Below are 23219 nucleotides of genomic sequence, written 5' to 3'. Positions count from 1 at the left end.
CAGTGAACAACGTCCACATGGAAGGAAACATTAGGACTTAGCAATACATTTCCCCCAACACTTCTCTTCCTCTGTTAACGCTTGTCTTAAAATAGCCCAACTTTGTGGGGTCTTTTCCCTGTCAGTACCAGAGCAGAAGGTTGTCTTCAAAATACTTTTACACATTTTATCTTATTTGATCATTATAAAAACCCCACGAGAGACACTGGACAGGTAGAATCATCTATTTTATAGGTAAGAGAATTGAAGCAATGTGAACTTACTATCATATGTCACAGTTGGTACAGTAAATCTAATTTATCTGAGAGGAGGTGGATTGATTTCCTGTTGTTGCTGCAACAAATCACCATACACTAAGTGGCTTCAAACAACACAAAATTACTATCTTATAGTTCTGGAGGCCAGAAGTCCTAAAATCAAGGTGTCAACAGGGTTGGATTCCTCCTAAAGGCCGTAGGGGAGAATCCGTTCCCTTGACTTCTCCAACTACTAGAACGACCTGCATTCCTTCCTCCATTTTCAAAGCCAGTAGTACATCTTCCAATCCTTCCCTGACTCTGACACTCCTGCCTGCCTCCCTCTTTCCCTGATAAGGACCCTTGTCATTACACTGGACCCACCTGACAATCCAAGATACTCTCCCTATCTCAAAATCTAATTTAATCACAGAAGCAAAGTGCCTTTTGTCATGTAAGGTCACATATTCACTGGGTTCAGGGACCGGGACACGAACTTTTAATGGGGGACCATTATTCTTCCTACCACAGGAGGCAAGGCACCATTGCTTGCAAAAAGAGGGGTTAGTATTCTATTTATATAAGAAGTTCTGTCTCTTACCACATTTGTTACTAAGAAAGCGAACATACAAATACATATAAACATTGAGTGCTCAGCAGAATACCTTGTTCTGAGTAAGCATTTAGTGTTTGTTGAATAAATATATACACACCATATTATCTAAAAACAAAGTTTTAAGGATAAAGAGTAATTGAAGAAGTAATACAAAAACAATTGCCTAGTTAACATAAGAAAGACATTGATAATACCTGAAGTCAATTGCTTAAGTTAAAAGGAATAATTTGAAGAAGACATCTGGATCACCAGCAACATACAACTGACCAAATTTATCTTCACTGTGTCTCCCCACCTCATTCTGAACGTTTCATTTCCTCCCACTGTTTTATTCCTAAATTGACCAAACTATTACACTGGTGTATATTTAAAATATTTATTGCACTTATTCAAGAAAGAAGTACACTTAATTTAAAATTAGGTGAACTGCAACACTTCTATATTCTATTGCAAGTCCTAGTCAATGAATAAAAAAAAAACATATAGATTTGAAAAAAATGTAAAATTGTCTTTATTTATAGATGACATATCATATATGTAGAAAATCTTAGGGAGGCTACAAAAAGGGGTATTAGGAATGGTTAAGTTTAGCAAGGTCTCAGGATACAAGGTCAATATTAAAAAATCAATTGTGTTTCTATATATTAGCAAACCATTGGAAAGTGAAATTAAAAATACCATTTACAATAGCATAAAAATGTGAAAGAATTAAGCATATTTTAACAAAGTATGTACAGGAGCTCTACATGGAGGACTACAAAATATTACTGAATGGAATTAAAGAAGACGTAACTAAATGGAAAGGTATCTCATGTTCATGGATTGGTAGGCTCAATATTGTTAAAGTATCAATTGTCTCCAACTGATTTATAGATTCAATGCTATTTCAATAAAAATCCCAGCATCTTTTAAAAAATTTTTGGTACCAAGTGGAAAAGCTGGTTCTAAAAGTTATTTAGAAATGCAAAGAACTTAGAATAGCCAAAATAATTTTGACATAGGAAACAAAATTAGAGGACTTAAACTACCTGATTTCAAGATTTACTCTAAAGGTGCAAAATTAACACAGTGTGGTATTGGAGAAGGATAGACATAAATCCATGGAACAGAATAGGGTCCAGAAATAAACCCACAGATATATGATCAACTGATTTTATACAGAGGTGCTGACATAAAAGGGATAGTTTTGTGTGTGTGTGTGTGTGTGTGTGTGTGTTTTAGCAAATAGTGCTGGGACAATTGCATATCCATATGCAAAAACATGACCCTCAATCCTTAACTCTTGTACTATACACAAAATTAACTTAAAAAAAGGATTATAGGCCTAAATGTAAGAGCTAAAGCTATAAAGTTTCTAGAAGAAAACATAGGAAAAAAATCTTTGTGACCTTCAGTTATGGAAAAATTTCTTAGATAGGACACAAAAAACATGAGCCATAAAAGAAAAAAGATAAACTGATTCAATAAAATTAAAATTTTTGCTCTTTAAAAGATACTTAAGAAAATTAAGAGATAAGCCACAGGATGGGAGAAAATGTTACAAGACGTAAATGTATCCAGAATAAGAAATTCTTACAACTTAACATAATTAAAAATGGGCAAGATATTTGAACATTTTTAAAAAAAGAATATGTATACATGGCAAATAAGCATGAAAAGATGCTCAACATCATTAGTAATCAGGGAAATGCAAAGTAAAACCACCTGTTGGAATGATCAACATGGTAATACCAAGTGTTGGTGAGGATTTGGTGCAATTAGAACTCTTACACACTGCTGGTAGGAATGTAAAATGGTAGAACTACTTCAGAAGAGAGTTTAGAGGTTTCTTAGAGAGTTAAATTTATGCTCACGTATGACTCTGCAAGTCTACTCCTATGTATTTACTCAAAAGAAAGGACGATCTACGTCCACATAAAGGCTTGCGCACAAATGTTTATAGTGGCTGTGTCCATAATACACCAAGATATGAGGACATGGATGCCCTTAACAATGATGGATAAACAAACTGTATGAAATAGTCATTCAATGAAATACTGCTCAGTAATAAAAAGGAATGGACAACTAATCACACAACATGGATGAATCTCTAACATTATGCTGAGCAAAAGAAACCAGACAAAAAAGAGTACATATGTGGGGTGCCATTTACATGCACCTCTAGAAAGGACCAATCTAAACTTTAGGGACAGAGCAGATGAGTGGTTGTCTGAATGGAGATCAAATGGGAACAGGCTTTAAAGAGAATTGTTTCAGATAATGGAAATGTCGTATACTACAAGTGATTGTGGTGGTGATGGTGATGGGGGTCTATACATGTGTTAAACCTTATAGAACTGTAAAATTAAAATGCATACATTTTACTGTACATAAATTATACCTTAGTAAAGTGGATTTAAATGCAAAAATGAAGTGTTTCTAAAGTTATGAAGTGCTTATAAAGTTATGAAGTGTTTTTTTCTCTCGAGATATTCTTTTCTTTTGGAAGGGAAGATATTCTCCCTGTGGAGGCAACTCCACAAGTCAACTTAGTGGGTAAAATAGTCGTGTGACACTGAACAAGTTAAGTTGTTACTCTGAACTGGGCAAGTTTCCTTATCAGTAAAATGAGTGAATTAGGTTACATGATTTCATCTGTTCATTCAACAAACATTTATTAAAGCCCACTATGGGGCAAGCACAATGCCAGTTCTAGAGATATAAAACTGAAAAAGAAACCATTTTGGCCCTTAAGGAGTTAGTCTAGTGGAAGAAAGACAAGCTAACATATGATTATGATATAACTTATGTATGAGGAGAATTCATAAGAAAGCAGTCTTCCCTGCTGATGCAACACCTGAGTTGGGTTTTGAGGTACAAGCAAGAGTTCAGTAAAGAGGGAAGAGAAGGCATTCTAAGCAGAGGTGCTATATGGGCAAAGGGCCAAAGTTGAGAGACATACTGTGTGTTTAAGGTACTTCAGGTGGCTCAGTAGGTCTGGAACATAGAATTTATCCTTGTAAGGTCATGGTATGTCTTGACTGAAAAAAAGTTTAAAAAAGATTCCTCCAGTTTAAGCAGTGTGTAGACAGGAGTCCTGTACCACGTAATGATACTCATGTTGTAGTGGGCCATCTAAAAGGTAAAATAACTGCACCTTCAGTTAGGATCCTTTCTGTTGTAAAAAGAATCTTTTGGCTCAGGTAACGAAATAGTCCAGGGGCAGGTTGGTGGAATGTGACTGGGGGATCAACAAGGTCAACAGAGCAGCTTTTCATGCTTTCCATTTCTAGGCTGCAGCTGCAGACCTTATATCCTCTCTTTTTGATACCCAGCTTTCTCAAAAGATTAAACCGAAGTCTTGTAATCACGTTTCATTGGTCCTCATTGGTCTTAGATTTTTGCACTGATCCTGAAGCAATCCCTGCGGCCAAGAGGGATGGTACATGGTGACTGGCTTGACCGGGACCCAGAGGTCCTGGGGTGGAGTCAGCCTCATCTGAAGCATATGGTGCTAGGGTGGGGGGAAATCTCCAAATAAAAATTAGAGCCTTTGTGGAAGAAGGGAGACTAGTAGATACTTAGGAGGAATTATGTTTTAAGAAAAGCAGATCCCAACAATTTTTAGAATAAGTCAGGGGATACAAACACAATGGACAAATTCTTTTTTCATCCTCCATACTTAGGACCGGTCAATGAAAACTGACTTCAGAATAAGTGACGTGAGAATCAACATGCATACAAAAAACTGTCACTCAATATTCTTAGCACCCATATTCGTGGATGAGCAGTTTTATGAGAACAAAGAGAAGGGCGTAATTATTCCAAAATACAGACTCCAGGGTGTCTTCACAAGACAGATTTTTTTTAGTTGGGCCTTGAAATATGGAGGTCCTTCTGGCAGAGACAAAGGGCATGGCCACAGCTGGTTGAAGATGAGCAAGTAACCTGGTGATACTGAAGTATAGGATAATGGATCAGAGCGGGGGCCCAGGAATGGAAAGACCAAGCTGTGGAGAATTGTTCTGCTATGCTACAGAGCCCGGGCTTCATCCTTGAAGCAAGAGGGTGTTGTTGAATTCTTAAGCATGGAAGTGAAAAACCGAGCCTGTATTTAGAGAGCTGTAGGAATAGACTAGACACTTCTGGAGAGTAGAAGGAAGGAGATGAGTATAGGGAGAATAAAGCTAAGTTTGAAGCAGAAGGCTGAGGGGGTTCAACCTTAATGGTCTTTATTTTCTCTATGAAATAGGAAGAGAGAATACCTGCTGAGTGTAAGAGGGTGCTAGGCCGTTAAGACCAGCTGGAAATTTCAATTAGCCAGAGTGCTGCACTACCAAAATGTTCTATCAGAGAGACCGTTCAATAAACTCTTCCATCATATAAAGTCATACATATTACATTAGTGGCTGAACTGAAATCCAGAAGAGCTGAATACAATTTGCCTACTAGCTTGTTTCGCCATCAGTGTGAATGCTGTAGATAGAAAGATTACCTGGTTAACACTGGTCACTCGGGTCCTTGTGACCACTAGCAGCGCATATGTGGGGGCTTCGGGGGTTGGGAGGAGGTGGCATAGGAGGACACAGGAGGAAGGAAGCCAAGAGGGGCCATGTGAGGAGTGCGGTGAGAGGCAGAGGGGGCAACACAGCCCGAATGCCCTTGATGCGCTATTTTCCACGAGCAGCTAAGTACAGCCGGGAGGGGTTTGTGACGGCAGCAAAGTGTGTAGCAGCTTCGGGGTTCAGATTCAGCTCTGCTGGCTGGAGGCACCTGTTTCAGATGAAAGGGTCTGCTCTGCCATGTTCCAGATTTCATTTTTTATAGTCACAGTCTCAAATTATCAAATAAAGTCAATCAGATGTTAATGAAGTTAAGCATTCTTCATATGTATCTTCTACCACTTGGCCTTAAAATGTCATATTTAAAATTAATACCAACATCTTACATTTGCTTGGTGCTTTGCAGTTAAAAATCAATCACTTTCAAATATATCTTCGCATTTAGTCTTACTCAACCTGGTAAGGTAAACAAGAACAAGTACAGTAATTTCCTATTGCCTGCCCCTCATACCCTCCACCCCCTCAATTACAGATAAGAGAGATTAAATTATCTAGGGACTCACTGCTAGGACAAGAACTCAGTCTAGAGTTTTTCTACTACACCACTACATTTCTGTTTTGAAAAAGGCTTATGAATATTCTCTTAAAGTAGCTGTACACAGTTGACCTTAATCATTTAAAACTCTAACAGGGAAGAAAGGGAGACAGTAGTCAAAGATGTGTGCTTATCTTCATGATGAATGTGCATTTGCACACACCCAAATGGCAAAGCATATGATTATAACTGAATCACTTTCAAAAGCAATGAAATGGGGTTTCTCAAGAATCAATCACTGAATAATAAATTATTTTGTTTTCAATAAGCACCTGATGAATAAAGCATAAAGATTTTCAAATTAAGAACTAATTCTATCAAACTCCATCACACTTGCAGTCTTGTGCTAAACCTCAGACATTTCCTAATTTATATATACTCTTCAAATAAAAGACTCAGGAAATACATCTGGACAAAACTTAATACAATTCTAGGCATTCAGTAAGAGCATCAATCTCTTGATTCGAAGTTGTGTTGAAATTTTGACTTTTTTTTTTTTCACATTCTATCATTCCGAATTACGAAAATGGTAGGTCTTTAGGAAGTGATATAAAATAAAACCCTTCACTTACAAAAAAGACCAATATAAGACTGATGCCCAGCATAATGTCTTCAGTTCTAAAATGAATGTCTTATCGTACCTCCTGCTAGTTTCTCAGCTGCTCTGCCCTGGAAGTAAATCTTGTTAAACCAAGATTCAGCAAAAGCGGATATGCCTTTGATTTTTCACTCCCTTCATTGAATCCGTGGGTGTCCTCTTTGCATTCTTCCAAAGTAACAGACTCCGCAGCATCAAGTCTTCTCATCAAGAGGTGGACGGTTGAGAAGTTTGAAGAGATCACTCTGTAATTTTCTTTTTTCGGAAAGCGATGAAGAAAACACTGTCAGATGGAGACAACTGTATTTGACCTGCCCCACTGAGACCTTTCAGGGAGAAATAAAGTGGAAGGGGATCTAGAAGATGTCCGGTGAGAGAAAAGTCGTTAAGAACGCCAAAGTACATCTGAATTCCATTACCTTTTTCAAATCTTCCCACTTTCTACGCCACCCCTGGCTCTGAGTGAAGAGCAATTTACAAGACAAAATGATACATTATCTAGAGATAAATTTGCAAACTGACAGAAGAAAATTGTCCCAGAGGCTACATTACCTCTTCAAGTTTATTACAGTATCTTGAGTTCTTATTGCATATATTGTTACATGCCTTTTACAAGTCAGGAGTATATATATAGTATGCTCAATTTAGCAGAAGTTATGTCTATTGCTTCTCTCTTGAAAATCAGCAGCATGCAGTGCAATATTTGGTGTGTGGAGTTACCGTTTCAAAAAGTGAAAAACTACTTAGGTTTAACTGAAGAGGGAACATGATCTTTATTGGCTTATATGCAAAGTTTCATTTTGGTTTTATGCAGAGTTTGCATAGTTCATGATTATTTTCTAATGAAAAACTAGATGTGTTGTCAGTGACCTTGAAGAAGATCAGGTGACAGTAGCAAACAGAAAAATTTGAAGAAGAGGCATAACTTTTAAAGTAGAAAGGTCAGCAAGAACTGCCTGAAACAAAAAAAAACAGAAAGAATTATTAATATCAGTATTCTAATGGGCAAAGGAAGCCACAACAGAAACACCACTGCAATGTAAGTCTGGCATTGACACCTTCTCTAAGATCTTCACGTGTGTCCTAAATCTGCACTGAAGCTACAACCTCCCTTCTCTTTTCTGAACATCTTAATGTTAGAACATGTGCAAAATGCTAAAACGTGCAGTAGAAAGTAACCTGGACTTTTGCCTTGAGCCTTCTTCAAATATACAAGGTAGCAGGAGTTTATAAGAGGTCTAACATTTCAACTTGCTTCTATAAATAAACGTACATTATGAATCTTGGTCCCGTTATTCTAGTATACGGAGTATCTGGCTTCAGGAAATCATTTTGAGATGGAACTAATGTTTATTCAATTGCAAGATGCATAAACATCCTCTTCCCTTTAAACAAAGAATGTAGGCAGCTATTTTAAGGGTAAAATTTAAATTTCTATGAGAGATAACAAACAGAGTAATACGGTAAGCCACTATTTAACTGAACTGTTTCGGGTATAAATTATACTACTGAAAAGAAACCAGCTTTAAAGAATTAATCCATTATTAAAAATAACCAAAAAACCTTGTATCTTTACTGTATCATCTGAATGCATGCTCTTTAACTCTCTCAACTCGTTTTTCCTTGTTCTAGCAGAATACACGGATGTGAACAATAACCAGAAAATGCAACCCAAGCCCCAGTAGCTGCTACTAAAATTTCTGGGTATCTTGTTTCCCCCATAATGGTTATAATGGTTTCCTATAATAATCTTGTTTGTGATTCCTTCACAAGAAGACTGTCTTCAACTGATTAAGGAATCTTGAGTACTTAATATCACTTAGCTTGAAACTTACAGGTTTCACCCGAGTTAAAAAATTAGGCGATGAGTAATGTGTATCCTATGCATCTGAGACTACAGGGCCCGGGCCTGGCAATCTCTCAGGAACTATTCCCAGCCCCTCTGAGTGAAACTTATCCTTACTTCGGCTGCAGCCAGTGATGTCACCTCCATCAGGTTCACGGCTCGGAAAGCAAACACAGCAGCCGCCAGCACTGGAAAAGAACGCACAGTTTCAACTGCTGGCCTACCCGTCAGCCTGACACATCGACCGCTATGCCCACAGCCCCAGGAGGGCTCAGAGCTCGCGCTTTACATGACTGCCCGCACGCATTCTGAGTTAAGGCCTTGCGATGAACGGAAACCGTCTGCTCCGGAGGACGGAGTGCCCGATGGCTAGATAAACCGAATCCCACAGGTTTGGGAAAAAGGAAAATTCAGTGGTCTTAAAAGAGCCATTTTATAAATTGCTTCTTTCCTACCTATGACTTAAGCCGTAAGTTCTTAAATATAAATAAATATATAACAAATATAATAAATACAGACAAATAAAGGTTTATTTTAATGCAGGTATTTCTTACTAATGCAACAGGATTCTGAAAAGTTATATGGAGACTGTATTTGCAAATTTATCAGATCATGTTTCGTATCTATCAAGAGGTATCCTGATAGACATGTGCAATAAAGACTTTTCTTAAAAAATATTTTTCTAGGGGCACCTGGGTGGCTCAGTTGGTTAAGCGGCTGCCTTCAGCTCAGGTCATGATCCCAGGGTCCTGGGATCGAGCCCCACGTCGGGCTCCTTCCTCAGCAGGGAGCCTGCTTCTCCCTCTCCCTCTGCCTGCCGCTCCCCCTGCTTGTGCTCTCCCTCTATCTCTATCAAGTAAATAAATAAAATCTTAAAAAATATATATTTTTCTAGTATTTTGTTGTATTTATACTTTTATATTCAGCATTGACTTTCCTAGAGTGTCATAAATGGATAGGCCTGTGGGGAGAGCTGCTGTGGACTGATCCTGAAATTTACATTAATGTTGGCTATAGGAAAAAGAAGTTGAAACTTCGAAAAAAAATTATAGGACACCTTAAGGGTCAATAATGTACATGTAGTAGACAGCAACATTTGGATTTTTGTTTCTATCAATCATATGCATATGACAAGAAAGTAATGCTAACATGTAATCCGTCTTATTATATAATCTGTCATAAAACCCCACGCGAGGGAATGCATCATCGTGAACAGCGAAAGGACCCGAATAAGAGGCAGGTACCCTGACAAGGAGATGGTGCTGCCTAAAGATGTCTCTTGACTTCTCCCTTGTTTTTTCTTTTTTATCACCAGTGGTGGTAGTTTCCTCCCCATCCAGTAAGTCCTTGAAATTTAGGAAATAAATGGTAAGGAATCTCCAAAATTATTTGGAAGACTGGCTCCTAAGTATATGGCATAGCTAATACAAATATCTTTAAATACATTTTTACTATGGGAATAATAATAATGCTAATGATAATTCACATCAACTCTATGAGTTAAGTACCACTGCTAGCCCCATTATATGAAGATGGAAACTGAGGCCCAATGAGTTTGGAGGACATGTTCGGAGTCCCACAGGTACAAAATAGTAGAGTGAAAACTTAACTTGGCTCTGGAGCCTGAGCATCTAACCATTCACTCTGTGATGACTTTATTGAGTGAAGGTAAGTAGTAATGACTCTTCCCTGACATGAAAATCTGGGTGCTTTCCTATGAATCGTCATCTCTGCTGTCCTTCAGAATGGTTTTCCAGAGATGGCCTGAAGCATGATGCTATGGTGATCCTGGGCTCTGACAGGTAGGTGGTTGTGCCTGAGGAGAAGTCAGCATCCAGACCTCTTAATTTCCCCAGACAGACACTGAGTGCAACCACACCAGACTGCGAAACACAGGCACTTTTCTAGGATACAACAGATTTTGGGCAGTCTAGCAAAAAAAAAAAAAGCATTGCAACTAGTTAGACAGGAGAACTCTGAGGAAAAAAAAAGATGGTACTGGTAAAACAAAATTTAAAAAGTCAAATCAGCTGGGATTATTTAATATGTAACAAGGGATACAAGAGATCAGGGACAAAAAATTTACCTTTTAACAAAAAAGGAGAAAACTTAAGTACTTTAAAGTCACTAAGCTTCTAAATTTATAAGAATATCAAAGAAAAGAATTTCTGTGGACCAGCAACTTCTTTATAGATTTCTAAAATCTGGAATCATTTTGACAATGGGGACATTTGGGAAGCTAAGGGGTGTGATTGCTACTTCCTTTTTTGTGTATAATTTAATAGAGTTGGTGAAAGCTTGACAGGATGGCCAAATTTTCTGCTGTAGCAGGAAAGAGTTTTACATGGCGGGAAATTGTTTTTCCAAAGGTAGATAAGAGGGGGAAAAAAAGATCAGTTCACTAATTGACCTCAGCATCCCAAGTGCTTATGTGCTCATAACCTTTATTTATCTTGGTGTCACATCACAGAAGTTCCTTTGCGTCTGCTTCATGTTTGATTTGCCCAGCCCTTCCACAGAACACGTTTGTTTGCCAAGGAGTAAAGATCTCCACTTCGGGATATTCTCAACTGCAATCATGCTTCACAGGAAATATAGAAACTCTAATATTTACCTGTCATCTTTTAAGCTATTCTCATTGCTTTAATTCTAAGCAACTCCATCATAAGCACTAAGACACTTATACTTTAAACTGTTTTTCAAAAGACCCTAATTAATTCAAAATTAAAGCCAGTAATATTTACTAACAATTTCTAAAGGCTATATAATGACTAACTTGAGCAAAAAAGGTGGTTCCAAAATATCCATTCCAAAAAATGTCTGAAATAATAAAAACTAATTTGGGTATGCCTACATGAAATGGTCTACTCCGTGGCTCTTTATCTGGATTCACAGTAGGGGAGTTCCCACCAGCCTAGTTCCATTTCTAGATGTTCTATAATTCTTCTCTGATGATTTAAAAAAACACTCAGGGAAAGCGGACGGATGCTGCAGTGCAGACTGCATTTCTACCTATACAGCAGTGACATTTTTATTAATGCATTGAGCTCACAGCAGAGTGCCTAGTTTAGAGCAAATGCATTATTCAACATTCATTTATTTCCCTCTCACTTGAGTTTGCTGGGGGGTTTTAAGTCACAAAATGAGAAAATTTAAATTGGAAGCGGTCTTGAAGGTCTTCCAATTCAACATTTCTTTCACAGTAGAAAACCTCTTAACCTTTGGGTGACAGTTAAAAGCCCATTCTGTTTTGAAAAATCCTAATTATTACTTTCTTATACTGAACCCCCTTCTTTAACATGCTCTAATATCTTTTTGAAATAATACAAAAAGCTATACACAACACTCTTCAAAATTTATGACATACCCAGAAGAGGTTTATTTGCTGGAAAGTCTAAAATCCCGTTGCCTGAGAAATGGTAGCAGAAAACAAGGCTTCTTAGCCTGGAAAGTAGAAGCTTTGGGGAAAGGCAAGAGTAGAAAAAACATGATGATGACCATGGTTTAACAGGAGTACATTTTAACAAGGTATATTGTCCAGAAGTGAAATAAGCTATGTTGTCAGACAAGGACTCCAACACTGAGAGTTCAAGAAGAGGATGAGAACTGCCTATTAGAAACATCTAAAAGAAGTCACAGAATTCCTCGACCTCTAGATTATAAGTATCACTGCCATTCAGCCAAGAGAAATGAGGGCAGACCCTTCTTTCCTAAGTCATATCTGTGTGGGCTTAAAACCCAATTGAGATAGAAAGATAGTAGGAATTGTTAACATCAGTAAGTGGGATCTCTGATGACACCAAGGGTGATGTTTATCTTCATGGCACTTTATTATTATTGTAATTTTCCTTTTTGAAATGCCATACAATTACTCTAGACCTCTCAGCGTTCAAGAATATTTTAATATGGTACCTAAAGAACCTTCTGCAAGAAAAGGGTCTTCTTCAATTAAGCATTATTTCCACAAACCCAGAGAGGTGTCTTCACAATGCTATCAATATAAGGTAAGGAAACGAAGTTCTCACGCAGGTTAAATAATTTATTCAATATTACACAACTGGAGAAGGTTGGACCCAGCATTCTGCCAACTTTTCTGCTCTCCACTCATTGTTGTGAAAACCTTGTGCTATTTATTTGAATTTCCTGATAATCCCAATGATTAAAAATAACTGAGCCTATTTTGTATAAGAGAAGCAAAATAATATAATTAATAAGAAATCTGTGCCCTATGTATTATCCTACAGTTGTCTTGTGTGTATATCTATTGTAAGAACTGTTTAATTATAAATAAGAGATAAATCTGTGGCTTCCTGAAAAAAGATGAAATTTTTTTTTGGCTTAAGAGAATACCTAAAAGGGGAAACTCAATCACCAGGAGTCAGAGATGTTAGCAAAAAGGAAAAGGTTTTGAATTCATTAGAAGCTGAAGTCCAAAAGAGCTAAGATTTCCATTCTGTAGGGAGGCTCTGTGTCAGTCTGGATTTTAGGCAGTGGTTGGGAAGTGGCACACAACAGACGCTGAGATATCTGGGGAGCCAGGAACAGAACTGCAGTGTACACGCTACACGGACCTCACAGGTGCTGAGGGATAGTAAGCCCTTGCTCAACTAGAAACGAGGGAGGAGAAATGGACTTCCCTGGGAGCAAAGAAGAAAGACGAGGAATACACTAGTGTTGGGATGTTACACATAAGTATCTAGATCTCAGAACTTCAGTACTTGTTTTCTAAGGCAGATAGATCTATTAAATATTTATGAGTTAAAAATGACAAATAACTATAGACTCAAACTGCAATTACAGATGATGAATGTTAGAAAGGAAAGGGGCTTTATTATAGAAATGTGTGTTTTACAAACAAGCACTTATTACCAGCAAGAATTTCCAGAGAGTTGTATCCTAGGATTCTATCCCACAAAAGCAGGAGTTGATCTGTAGCTAAGTATCCAGAGAAAGCTCGAACCATCCATTTAAAGGATATGCGAAGTCTGTAAACAAAGGAAAAAGAAAATACATTTTACTAGTGGCTTTTCTTATTACAAAAAGGCAATATCAGAAGAGCCAACCAATTCATTGTTTGGGTAACTTCTCTGTGAGGCTTAGAAATCACCTATGCATTTACATCTTACATGCTCTCTTAAAAGCTGCAGAAGGGCAATGGTGAGAAACCATGAGTCTTCAAATTAGTGGTCTCGACATATTAAGAGGAAAAATTATATCTGCTATGTTATAGTTCAGCCTTTAGAAAACTCATTCACTTCTATGTTCTGTTTTTCAGGGTCTGAACTAATTAGCTATCAATGAGGTGGTCTTAAGAGTCAACAGTTCTTAATAGTTTGAATCATGATTATTTGAATTTTTATTCCAAATACTTAAAAGAGTGCTTGGTAGCTGTATACTTTTCCAATTCAATGAATTATATCCCATTTTTCAGTCAAATGGCTACAAAGGATGAATAAAATAAAACAATAGGCAGGAGTCTTTGAAGACAAAGAAAAATAGTTTTAAAGCTATAAAGGACCTTAGAACTAGATTTCTGATTTCAAACCCTTCATTTTAAAGGGGAGGTTATCAGAACTCTGAAAGGTCAACCAGAAAATTCAACTGATTTTGCAAAAAAAAAAAAAAATCCTAAGAGATATGAGACTCCATTATTTACAAGTAGATTATGTTACAATAATAATTTCTCTCTGCAATCAGGAAATGAACTCTGTAGCTTTGGTGCCTTATGAGAGAAACCAGTCCCTCACACTTCTGTACTATCTATTAGCATCTAAACATCACTTGACTGCCCCTGAGTGGTGCTAGGCAAACTCTTTGCTGGAGCTGTTACAATATTGTGTAGATAAGTATCTGTGTTATTTTCTTAAAGCAAGAGAAAGGGACCTAGAGATTGCCATTGTTGATGTGGTATTAATTCTTTTAAGACCAAAAAACACCCCCAAGTTTTCAGAAATTCCTCAAGACTAAATAACTATTATTCTAATATAACAAAGTACATGTAAGGAGTAGTACTGACAAATGAAACTTTTTGGTTGGTTTTAGAATATCTGTTTATAAATGCTGAAGAAAGTTTTGGCCACCAGATATTTTAAATTAAAAAAGATCATTTGACTTTTAAGTCTAAATTATTAATGTCATCCAGTTTCATTTTACTGGATCTCTCATAGTGTCTTATTAGAACAATAGCACCACACATTGTGCCCCCTCCATATACAGTGCAGAATTAGTTTCTTAGAAATAGTTTATTGAGGTATAATTTATGGATAGTAAAATTTACCCTTATTAACACACAGTTCTTTGAGTTTTGTTAAGAACCAAATGGAAACTTTAAAACTGAAAAATACAATAGCAAAAACAACAAAAAACATCCCTCATTGGATAGATCTAATAGCAAAATGGTAATGACAGAGAAAAGAGCCAGTGAATTTGAATATAGATCAATAGAAAGTGTCTCATCAGAACCATAGAGCAAAAAGGATTGAAAATAAAATGAATAGAGTTTCAGGGACCTCTGGGATGAGACCAAAAGTTTCAACATTTGTATCACTGGAATCCTAGAAGAAAAGGAGAATAAGTATGGCGTAGAAAAAAATATTTGAAGAAATAACGGTTGAAAATTTCTTAAATTTGGCAAAAGACATAAGCTTACAGATTCAAGAAGCTCAGCGAACCCCAAACAGGAAAAACACAACAGAAATCCACGCCCAGCTACATCATAATCAAACTGCTGAGAACTGAAGACAGAGAGAAAGAATATTTTTTCCTGAAACGTTTGGCAGAATTTACCAGTAAAGCCATCCAGGCCTGGAGTTTTTTTGAAGGTAGAATGTGATTAATTAAAAAATGTATACTGTAAACCCCAGGACATTGTTATGGACTGAATGTTTCTGTTGTCCCACCCCTCCATTCATATGTTGAAACTCTCTCCCCCAGTGTCATGGTATTAGGAAAGAGGGAGGGTCTTAGGGTGGTAATTGGAATGAGATGAAGTTATGTGGGTGAAGCCTTCAGGGTTGGGAATTAGTTCCTTCATAAGAATCATGAGAGAGGTTGTTTCTCTGCTCTGCTCTCCAACCATGTGAGAATACAATAAGAAGTCAGCAGTCTGCAGCCTAGAAGAGGGTCCTCACTAGAACTCAACCATGCTATCACCTTGATCTTAGACTTTCAGTTTTCAGAACTGTGGGAAATGTTTCTGTTGTTTATAAGCCACACAGTTCATGGTAATTTGTTATAGCAGACTGAACTAAGACAGGCATCTATCAAAAAAATGTTTTAAGAAAGGTATATAAAAAAAAGAAAGGTATAAATAATAATCCAATAGTAGAGATAAAATGTAATAAAAAATATTCAATTCAAAAGCAGGCAGGAAAAGAGGAAAAAAAGAATAAAAAAAGACAAATAGGGGCATCTGGGTGGTTCAGTTGGTTAAGTTGCTGCCTTTGGCTCAGGTCATGATCTCCAGGGTCCTGGGAACCAGCCCCGAATTGGGCTCTCCACTCAGTAGGGAGCCTGTTTCTCCCTCTCTCTTCCTGCCACTCCCCCTGCTTGTTCCCTCACTCTCTCTGTGTCAAGTAAATAAATAAAATCTTAAAAAAAAGAAAAAAAGACAAATAGAAAATGTCTACCGAGATAGTAGATGGTATCAATTGATATAACTTTAATTCAATAAAATCAATTATAAATGTAAATGGAATAAACACTCCAATAAAAAGACAAATTGCTGCACTGGAAGACCCAACTATACTTTTGACAAGAAAGGCACTTAGAAAATAAAGAAATCGATAATCAATACATTAAAAGGAGAAGGACAGAAAGAATACACCATACAAATTGTAATTGAAAGAAAGCTGGGATGGCTATATCAAACACAGTAGATTTATTACCAGGAATGAAGACATTAAATAATGATAAAGGGATCAGTTCTTCTAAAAACAGAGCTTCTAATGCATGAAGTAAAAATATATATAGCAATGAAGGAAGAAATAGACATATTCACAATTATAATTGGAGACTACCATTTCTTGCTCAACAATTAATAGAAAAAGTAGACAGAAAATTAAGTTTGTAAAGGCTTGAACATTATCAAAAACTTGACTTTGTTGCCATTTACAGAAAATTCTGCTGAACACTAGTAGAATATGAATTCCTTTCAAATGTACTTGGAATATTCACCAAGACAGGTCACATTCTGGGCCATATAACAAACTCCGACACATTTAAAAAAATTGAAATCTTATGAAGCATGTTGTCTAATTGTAACATAATTAAAATAGAAATCAATAATAGATATCATAACTTTCCAAATATTTAGAAATTAAACAACACACTTCTATATAACCCATGGTCAAAGAGAAAGTCACAAGAGAAATTAGGAAACACTTCAAGGGGCGCCTGGGTGGCTCAGTCAGTTAAGTGCCTCACTCTTGATTTTGGCTCAGGTCATGATCTCAGGGTTGTGAGATGGAGCCCTGCATCAGGCTCCATGCTCGGGGGCGGGGGGGTAGTCTGCTCAAGATTCTCTCTCTTCCTCTGCCCACCCCTCCATCCCCCTCTCATGCATGCTTTCTTTCTCTCAAAAGAGAAAGAAAGAAAGAAAGAAAGAAAGAAAGAAAGAAAGAAAGAAAGAAAGAAAGAAAGAAAGAAAGAAAGAGAAAGAAAGAAAGAAAGGAAGGAAGGAAGAAAGAAAGGAAGAAAGGAAGAAAGAAAGAAAGAAAGGAAGAAAGAAAGAAATGAAAAAACATTGTGAATTGAATGAAAATGAAAACACAACATATCAAAATTTGTTGTGTGGAGGTAATGTGGTGCTTTGAAGGCAATTTATAATAATATTGCTTATATTAGAAAAGAAGAAAGGTCTCAAACTAATGATCTTTCACCTTAAACAAGAAGACAAGAGCAAAATAGACCTAAGGCAAACATAAGGAAGGAAATAATAAATGTAAGAGCATAAATCAATGAAGTTAAAGACAGAAGAATAATAGAGAAAATCAAAGAAACCAAAACATGGTTCTTTCAAAGAAGAATAAAATTAATAAAGCTCTAGCCAAACAATCAAGAAAAAAGAGAGAGAAGATACAAATATCAATCTCAAGAATGAGAGAGGTGTTGGTCACTGTGATTCTCTAGATATTAAAAGGTTAATTCAGAATATTTAGGGTATATTATGAATAACTTTATGTCCATAAATATAACTTAGATTAAATGAACAAAGTACAAAGCTTATTCAAGAAGAAATAGATAACCTGAATAGTCCTATTATCTACTGAAGAAGTTAAATTCTAATTAAAAACCTTCAACAGCATCAGTTCTAATTCATAAAAGCCTTCGAAAAATTGATTTCTAGCTTGACAATTAAATTTTTATACTTTCTTCTGCATAAGAATTTTAATGTTTGCCAAAAGTCATTGAAATAAATTTGTTCCTTTTCATGATTAAAGTACATAAATAGCTAGAAAAAATCAGGACTTTAGTTTCTAGCAGTAAACTAGATGTCTTCATCCTAGTAAAGCCTCATCATATACAAATATTCATTGCACAAGAGTAAAACCAGAGGCCAATTTACTACAAGTTTAAGAAAAAAAGACTTATGTGCAATATAAAATATTTCTGCCACATTCTTGTTTTATAATCTTAATCATTAACAGAATCTTGTTTTTTAATGGCTACAAAGGAAAGAGTATAATCTCAGTATTATCAATGGATGATATGAAGTAGTGTTTTAAAAAGGTATTTCTAAGATCTAAGATGTCTGAAATTCAACGGTGCTTTAGAGAAAGTACATATATATATGTATAAAATTTTATGTATATGTATAAAATCCTTCACTATTGAAACAACTTCATGAGGTAAGAATTCTCTTGATTTTAAACATGAGGAAGTTGAATTATCTTGATTTAAAGAAAGAAAATGAGACTTAGATGAATTAAATAACTTTATCAGGATTATGCAGTTTAGTAGATAGAATTTAAATCCTGGTCTGTCTCTTAAACCCACCCACTCATCCATCCGTTCATCCATCCATCTGATGTAGATTCAAGTGTGGAGTAAACTAAACTATTGTATTTCCCATTAACTACATTTGTGGTCTCAAAGAGTTAATGCTCCTTTCAAATATGCCTGCCAATAGGGGAAACTGGTTTCACAGAGGGGAAGACAGTGACAAAACATTAATAAATCATTTAGAAACTTCTGTTGCCTTAGACATTGTTATTTTTATAAAAAAGAGAAGAGAACCAATAATATTGAAGTCCAGAGGTACCATACCTACATGTTCACTGATAACTCATATGGAGATAAATGAACAAATGTTCAAACTTTTAGAACAAAATAATCACAGTGTACAATCATTACTAGGTTAATTGATCTAGTTTCCTTTAACAAAAGACAGCAAACTTTAACCTATATAGCTTTCATTAAGTTGTTCTCTGAAAAATTTAGCCTAAAGTGACTTAATTTTAGTATTATCACATTTCTCATGTAGTATTTGTGTTCACAAATTTTTGCCTCAATTTTGGCCAACACCTTTCCTTATGAATAGAAATTAGTTCCTTTTGGTGACTCTTATATCAGGCACAAAAATCTCAGCAAATAAGAATTTACTAGGATTTTGGAAATTCTTCCAAGAATTTTTGGCACAATGTAGAGCTACACTCTATTACTTGATAATTTTTGTTTTATTGGAGAAATTGTTAGTTTAATTTCTCTAAAGATTATTGTATCTTTAAAGGTGCTTTACAATGATGTAACAGAACTTTCTGATGTCAATCTATTCTTCAATTAGGAGAGAAAGGTACTCACGGTTGAGCCCCAATTTCTCGTAGATGATAGAAGAGCTGGGGGAGATAGGTTTGAAGAAGAGTTTCAAACAGCAAACAGAGGGACACAATACCCTGGATATAATAACAAAACATAAGAGAAATACATATTTTAGTGTTTAAAAATTAACTCTGGCAATAAATTATTCAAATGGAAATGAGGAAAAAATTATCAACATAAATATTTTTATATTGTCTAAGAGTAAAAAACAGGAAATGCTATAATGATCTCTAATACTTTGTGTTTTTTTTTTTTAAGATTTTATTTATTTATTTGACAGAGAGAGAGACAGCGAGAGAGGGAACACAAACAGGGGGAGTGGGAGAGGGAGAAGCAGGCTTCCTGCAGAGCAGGGAGCCCGATGAGGGGCTCGATCCCAGGACCCTGAGATCATGAGCCGAAGGCAGTTGCTTAACCAACTGAGCCACCCAGGCGCCCCTCTAATACTTTGTTTAAGATACATTTTTCCCCCTATTTATGTATACCTGCTATTATAGGTATGCTAAGGAACCTCCTTTTTAACACAATAGGATCCCCATATAACCTGGTGTATAATATTCAGAGAATCCAAGGAAAACATCATTTTATAGAAAACCTGCTACTTTGTAAGCCCTGTTTTATCACTTATGTCCAGCAAACTAGTTTTTTCTGGCTGCATTCCAGTTTCCAGGTATTTCTCTGGTACTATAGCCACACCCTTGACTCTCTCCCTCCATATGTCCCTTCCCTTCCGGCTGCCTCACCCATCCAGGAAAATATTTCCTGCTTTTCTCACTCTTTCTTTGAAATCCATTCCCAGGGGAAGACTGACTACAGACTGTTTGAAATTTGCATCAGGAAGTTATCAAACAAGCATGTTTCATTACCTTAGTATAAAGAGATATATATATTTATTGAAATCTACTTTGTATAAGGGCATTATTTGTAGAGGACAAGAAGTAATGAATTTAAGCAGATGGTTTTTCAAGTGTGTTTATTACTTGACAACTCTGAATAAAGTCTTTCTTGTAGCTCAACATTCCTCAGGGTTGATCTTTGTGAGGAAGTTTTAATCCTCTTTGTGAGTTTCTAAGGAAAAAAAGGCTGGCATGGTTCCAAATAGTTCAGTCTGGCTACAAGCCAGAAAAGGAGCTGACTGCCTGTAAGTCTATTCCACTGAATAAAGAAAGGCAAGAGGCAGGGCTGACCCAACCAATTCACTGAGAAAGGACACCTCAAGGTCAGCATGGAGCTAGAGAAGGAATATCCAGGGTTGCTCGATGTCAAGATTCAGTGCTCTGCACAAGGAAAATACTATGGGTGTATACTGGGCAGCCAGTTAAAAAAAAAATTTTTTTTTTAACTCTGAAGCATAAAATGATACAGAATATGAGAGTAAGAAATCTGAGGCTAAAAATGAGGTTATTAGAAAACAGAATTATTTGTATATTTCTGATTACTCTAGACTAAAAAATTAATGTAAGATAAGCACTAACTCTAGTTGTCTCAGAGAACAGGAACCCAAGATAATTGGTGGTGCTTCATTTGTTCATCAGAGACATCCTGGATTTCTGTTACTCGTCAGCTTTTACTAGCAATGTAGGAGAGCAAAGTCGGAGACTGAGGCAGGTGGACTAGGAATACACAGGGTTAAACTGTGCAGGATAAAGAAAAGCGATTCAGTTTAATAGCAGTGACAGAGTCTTCTCTTCAGGGAAATCTGGTAGCCCTGATACATTCCAATTTAGTGTTTCTTCCGGAGAGTCCGTGGAGTTACCCGCAAGTAGACCACAGCAGGCCCAAAGGTGAAAAAAGGATAACTAAAGTAAAATAAACACTGTTTTTACTCAGGCTCATGGGTGGGAAAAAAAGATGTGATAAGGGACCAGCCAACATGAAATAGATAAAAATGTTCGACTCCCAATAGGCTCCTCTTGGACGTTCATATTGAGGTCAACGGAGCCATCTACTGAACACAAAGAAAGTATCTATGGTAACTGACAATTAGTCAAATATGAAATTGAAAAACAAGTGACAAATAAATGTTTGATTTTCATTAACAAAGAAGAAAGTATGATGATAATCACAACAACAATAATAAAAACAGCAGCCACTTATTTACTGAACACCCACCAGGAGCCAAGTGTTACCGTGGCGCTCTGTAGCCCTACAGAGACATATTAACCTCGTTGCCTAGATGAGGAGGTCAGTGCTCAAAGAGGGTAGGCATCCTTGTCAATAATACAGACATTTTTATATGTGTTTTCTGTTAATATATAAAAGATAATGTAAGTGCAACTGATCAAGACCCTTTTCCTCCCTAATTATCACCATAAATATTTAAATATCAATTTCTTCTCTTTCATTTATTCTGTAGAATGCTTGACATCACAAATTAAAATTTGTTGCTTTATAATTTAACTGAGTAGGAGACTCAGTTTCTTTCTTAAGGAAAGAAAACAGATTAGAGTCTAATTTGATCCAATTTTTATGAACTTACAGAAGGATGAGAAGAGATGGAATGGAGTCTGAAGAAGAACCGCACATACATCTCACGGAATATCTGATACAATTTGGAAGGTTCATGGTAGAGAAAACAAAGCGGTGCAACTGAAAGAATAAAGAAATTAATCGATAACGTTGCAGAACTATTAAAACTTTAGAAAATAAATTAATGAAATATGAAAGAATAAATCAGTATTTTATAGTAATATTCATTCAAAGACAAGTTTAAAGTCATATATATTGCTTCTTCATGTTGAAAAGGAAATATATACACATGTAAAAAGTTCAGTCGTTAAAAATTATAAAGAAAGGGGTAATTAAAAACTACCATAATCCCAACTTAACGGAATGACACAATGGAATTACATATAGAGGGATATTAAAAATTCAAAGTAACTTTAAAATCTATGTAAAGTCAAGTCTCTCTTTTTTTAATTGAAATAGTAAGAAAGTGAGACACAGGCAATTCATTTTCACTTTGTCCACAAAGGATCCAGAAAGTTTTTCAAAGTTTTTTATTTTGGAAGTCAGGTAAGTAAAATATAAGATGATTTATGACTAGCATTTAGAATCATGGTCTTCAACTCATTCAATTTGAAAATAAAGATTTTGATTAACAGTTTAGACTATTAGTCCTTGAGACTGGCGTATCTCACATGTACAAAGACAGTTTTTATGGACTCATAATAAAACAACTCTCAGGCAGAGGATTTATTTCTCTAATGAATGTTGAATTAAGTTTTCCTTTGCACCAATTCTTGGCAATTAAGCACAGGTGGGTCAACTCAATCAGACATCCCACAACTGAATATCAGAAAGTCCTAATCTCAGATGCTGATATGACAACATGATTATTCTGGACTGACATGGTCATGCTTCTCATCTTTTCAAACCTTGAGAATTTTATGCAGCATGAACATATTTATAATGCAGATACATAAAACTGTATTACCTAAATATTAATTTTAAAACAGAGTAACTTACTGAGTAATCTTAGCTATGATATAAAACGGACAAGTTAGAAATTCTCAGGCTCCATAATCCATCAGTACTGCCCCTGAGGGCAGTAGGCATTAAGTTATCAGGGAAAGCAATAAGCCAACTCAACTCAATTCCTTTTGACAAAGTGAAAGGAAAAATGATTAAAAAAATTTTAAATTCTTACAAATATAAAAATTCAATTATCTGGAATAAATGGCAGTGCACAGTATTACAGATGAGTAAATCATCAAAAGCTAGCATTGCAAGGGAGAGATTTCACTTTTTCTGAAGGGGAAAAGAGAGATAAATCAATTTTAGGGGAGTAAATAAATACCTACAAAAATAAACTACTTTTATATATAGAGAAAAAAATTACATTATATACATACACATTCAAAAACGGACAGGCATATCTTTCCGTTTTAAAACTAACTTTAAAAACTTATTTTACTACCAAAATAAATTGCTATTTATTAAAATAGCCCAAATTAAGGTATTCTATAT

At 36.0% G+C, this 23219-nt stretch overlaps 1 protein-coding gene across 4 annotated transcripts in view; it reads right to left on the bottom strand.

Moving 5' to 3' along the window:
* Window positions 1–1367: 1367 nt before the first annotated feature.
* The window catches only part of TBC1D19 (TBC1 domain family member 19), a 161254-nt gene continuing 139402 nt past the window's right edge, over window positions 1368–23219 (bottom strand). For 3 of the 4 annotated variants that reach the window (XM_032400137.1, XM_032400139.1, XM_032400138.1), the window contains 5 exons: window positions 21730–21839; window positions 19233–19324; window positions 13302–13417; window positions 8550–8620; window positions 1368–7542 (listed from right to left, as the gene is read on the bottom strand). In XM_032400137.1, coding sequence (XP_032256028.1) covers window positions 7468–7542; window positions 8550–8620; window positions 13302–13417; window positions 19233–19324; window positions 21730–21839 — 464 coding nt within the window. In that variant the 3' untranslated portion in view covers window positions 1368–7467. The remainder of the gene's footprint in view (window positions 7543–8549; window positions 8621–13301; window positions 13418–19232; window positions 19325–21729; window positions 21840–23219) is intronic. The other variant, XR_004298839.1, reaches the window with a different exon arrangement.

This window comes from Phoca vitulina, unplaced genomic scaffold (genome assembly GCF_004348235.1).
Source record: "Phoca vitulina isolate PV1807 unplaced genomic scaffold, GSC_HSeal_1.0 scaffold3, whole genome shotgun sequence".
Classification (NCBI taxonomy): Eukaryota; Metazoa; Chordata; class Mammalia; order Carnivora; family Phocidae; genus Phoca; species Phoca vitulina.
This window is presented reverse-complemented; position numbering and strand designations above follow the sequence as displayed.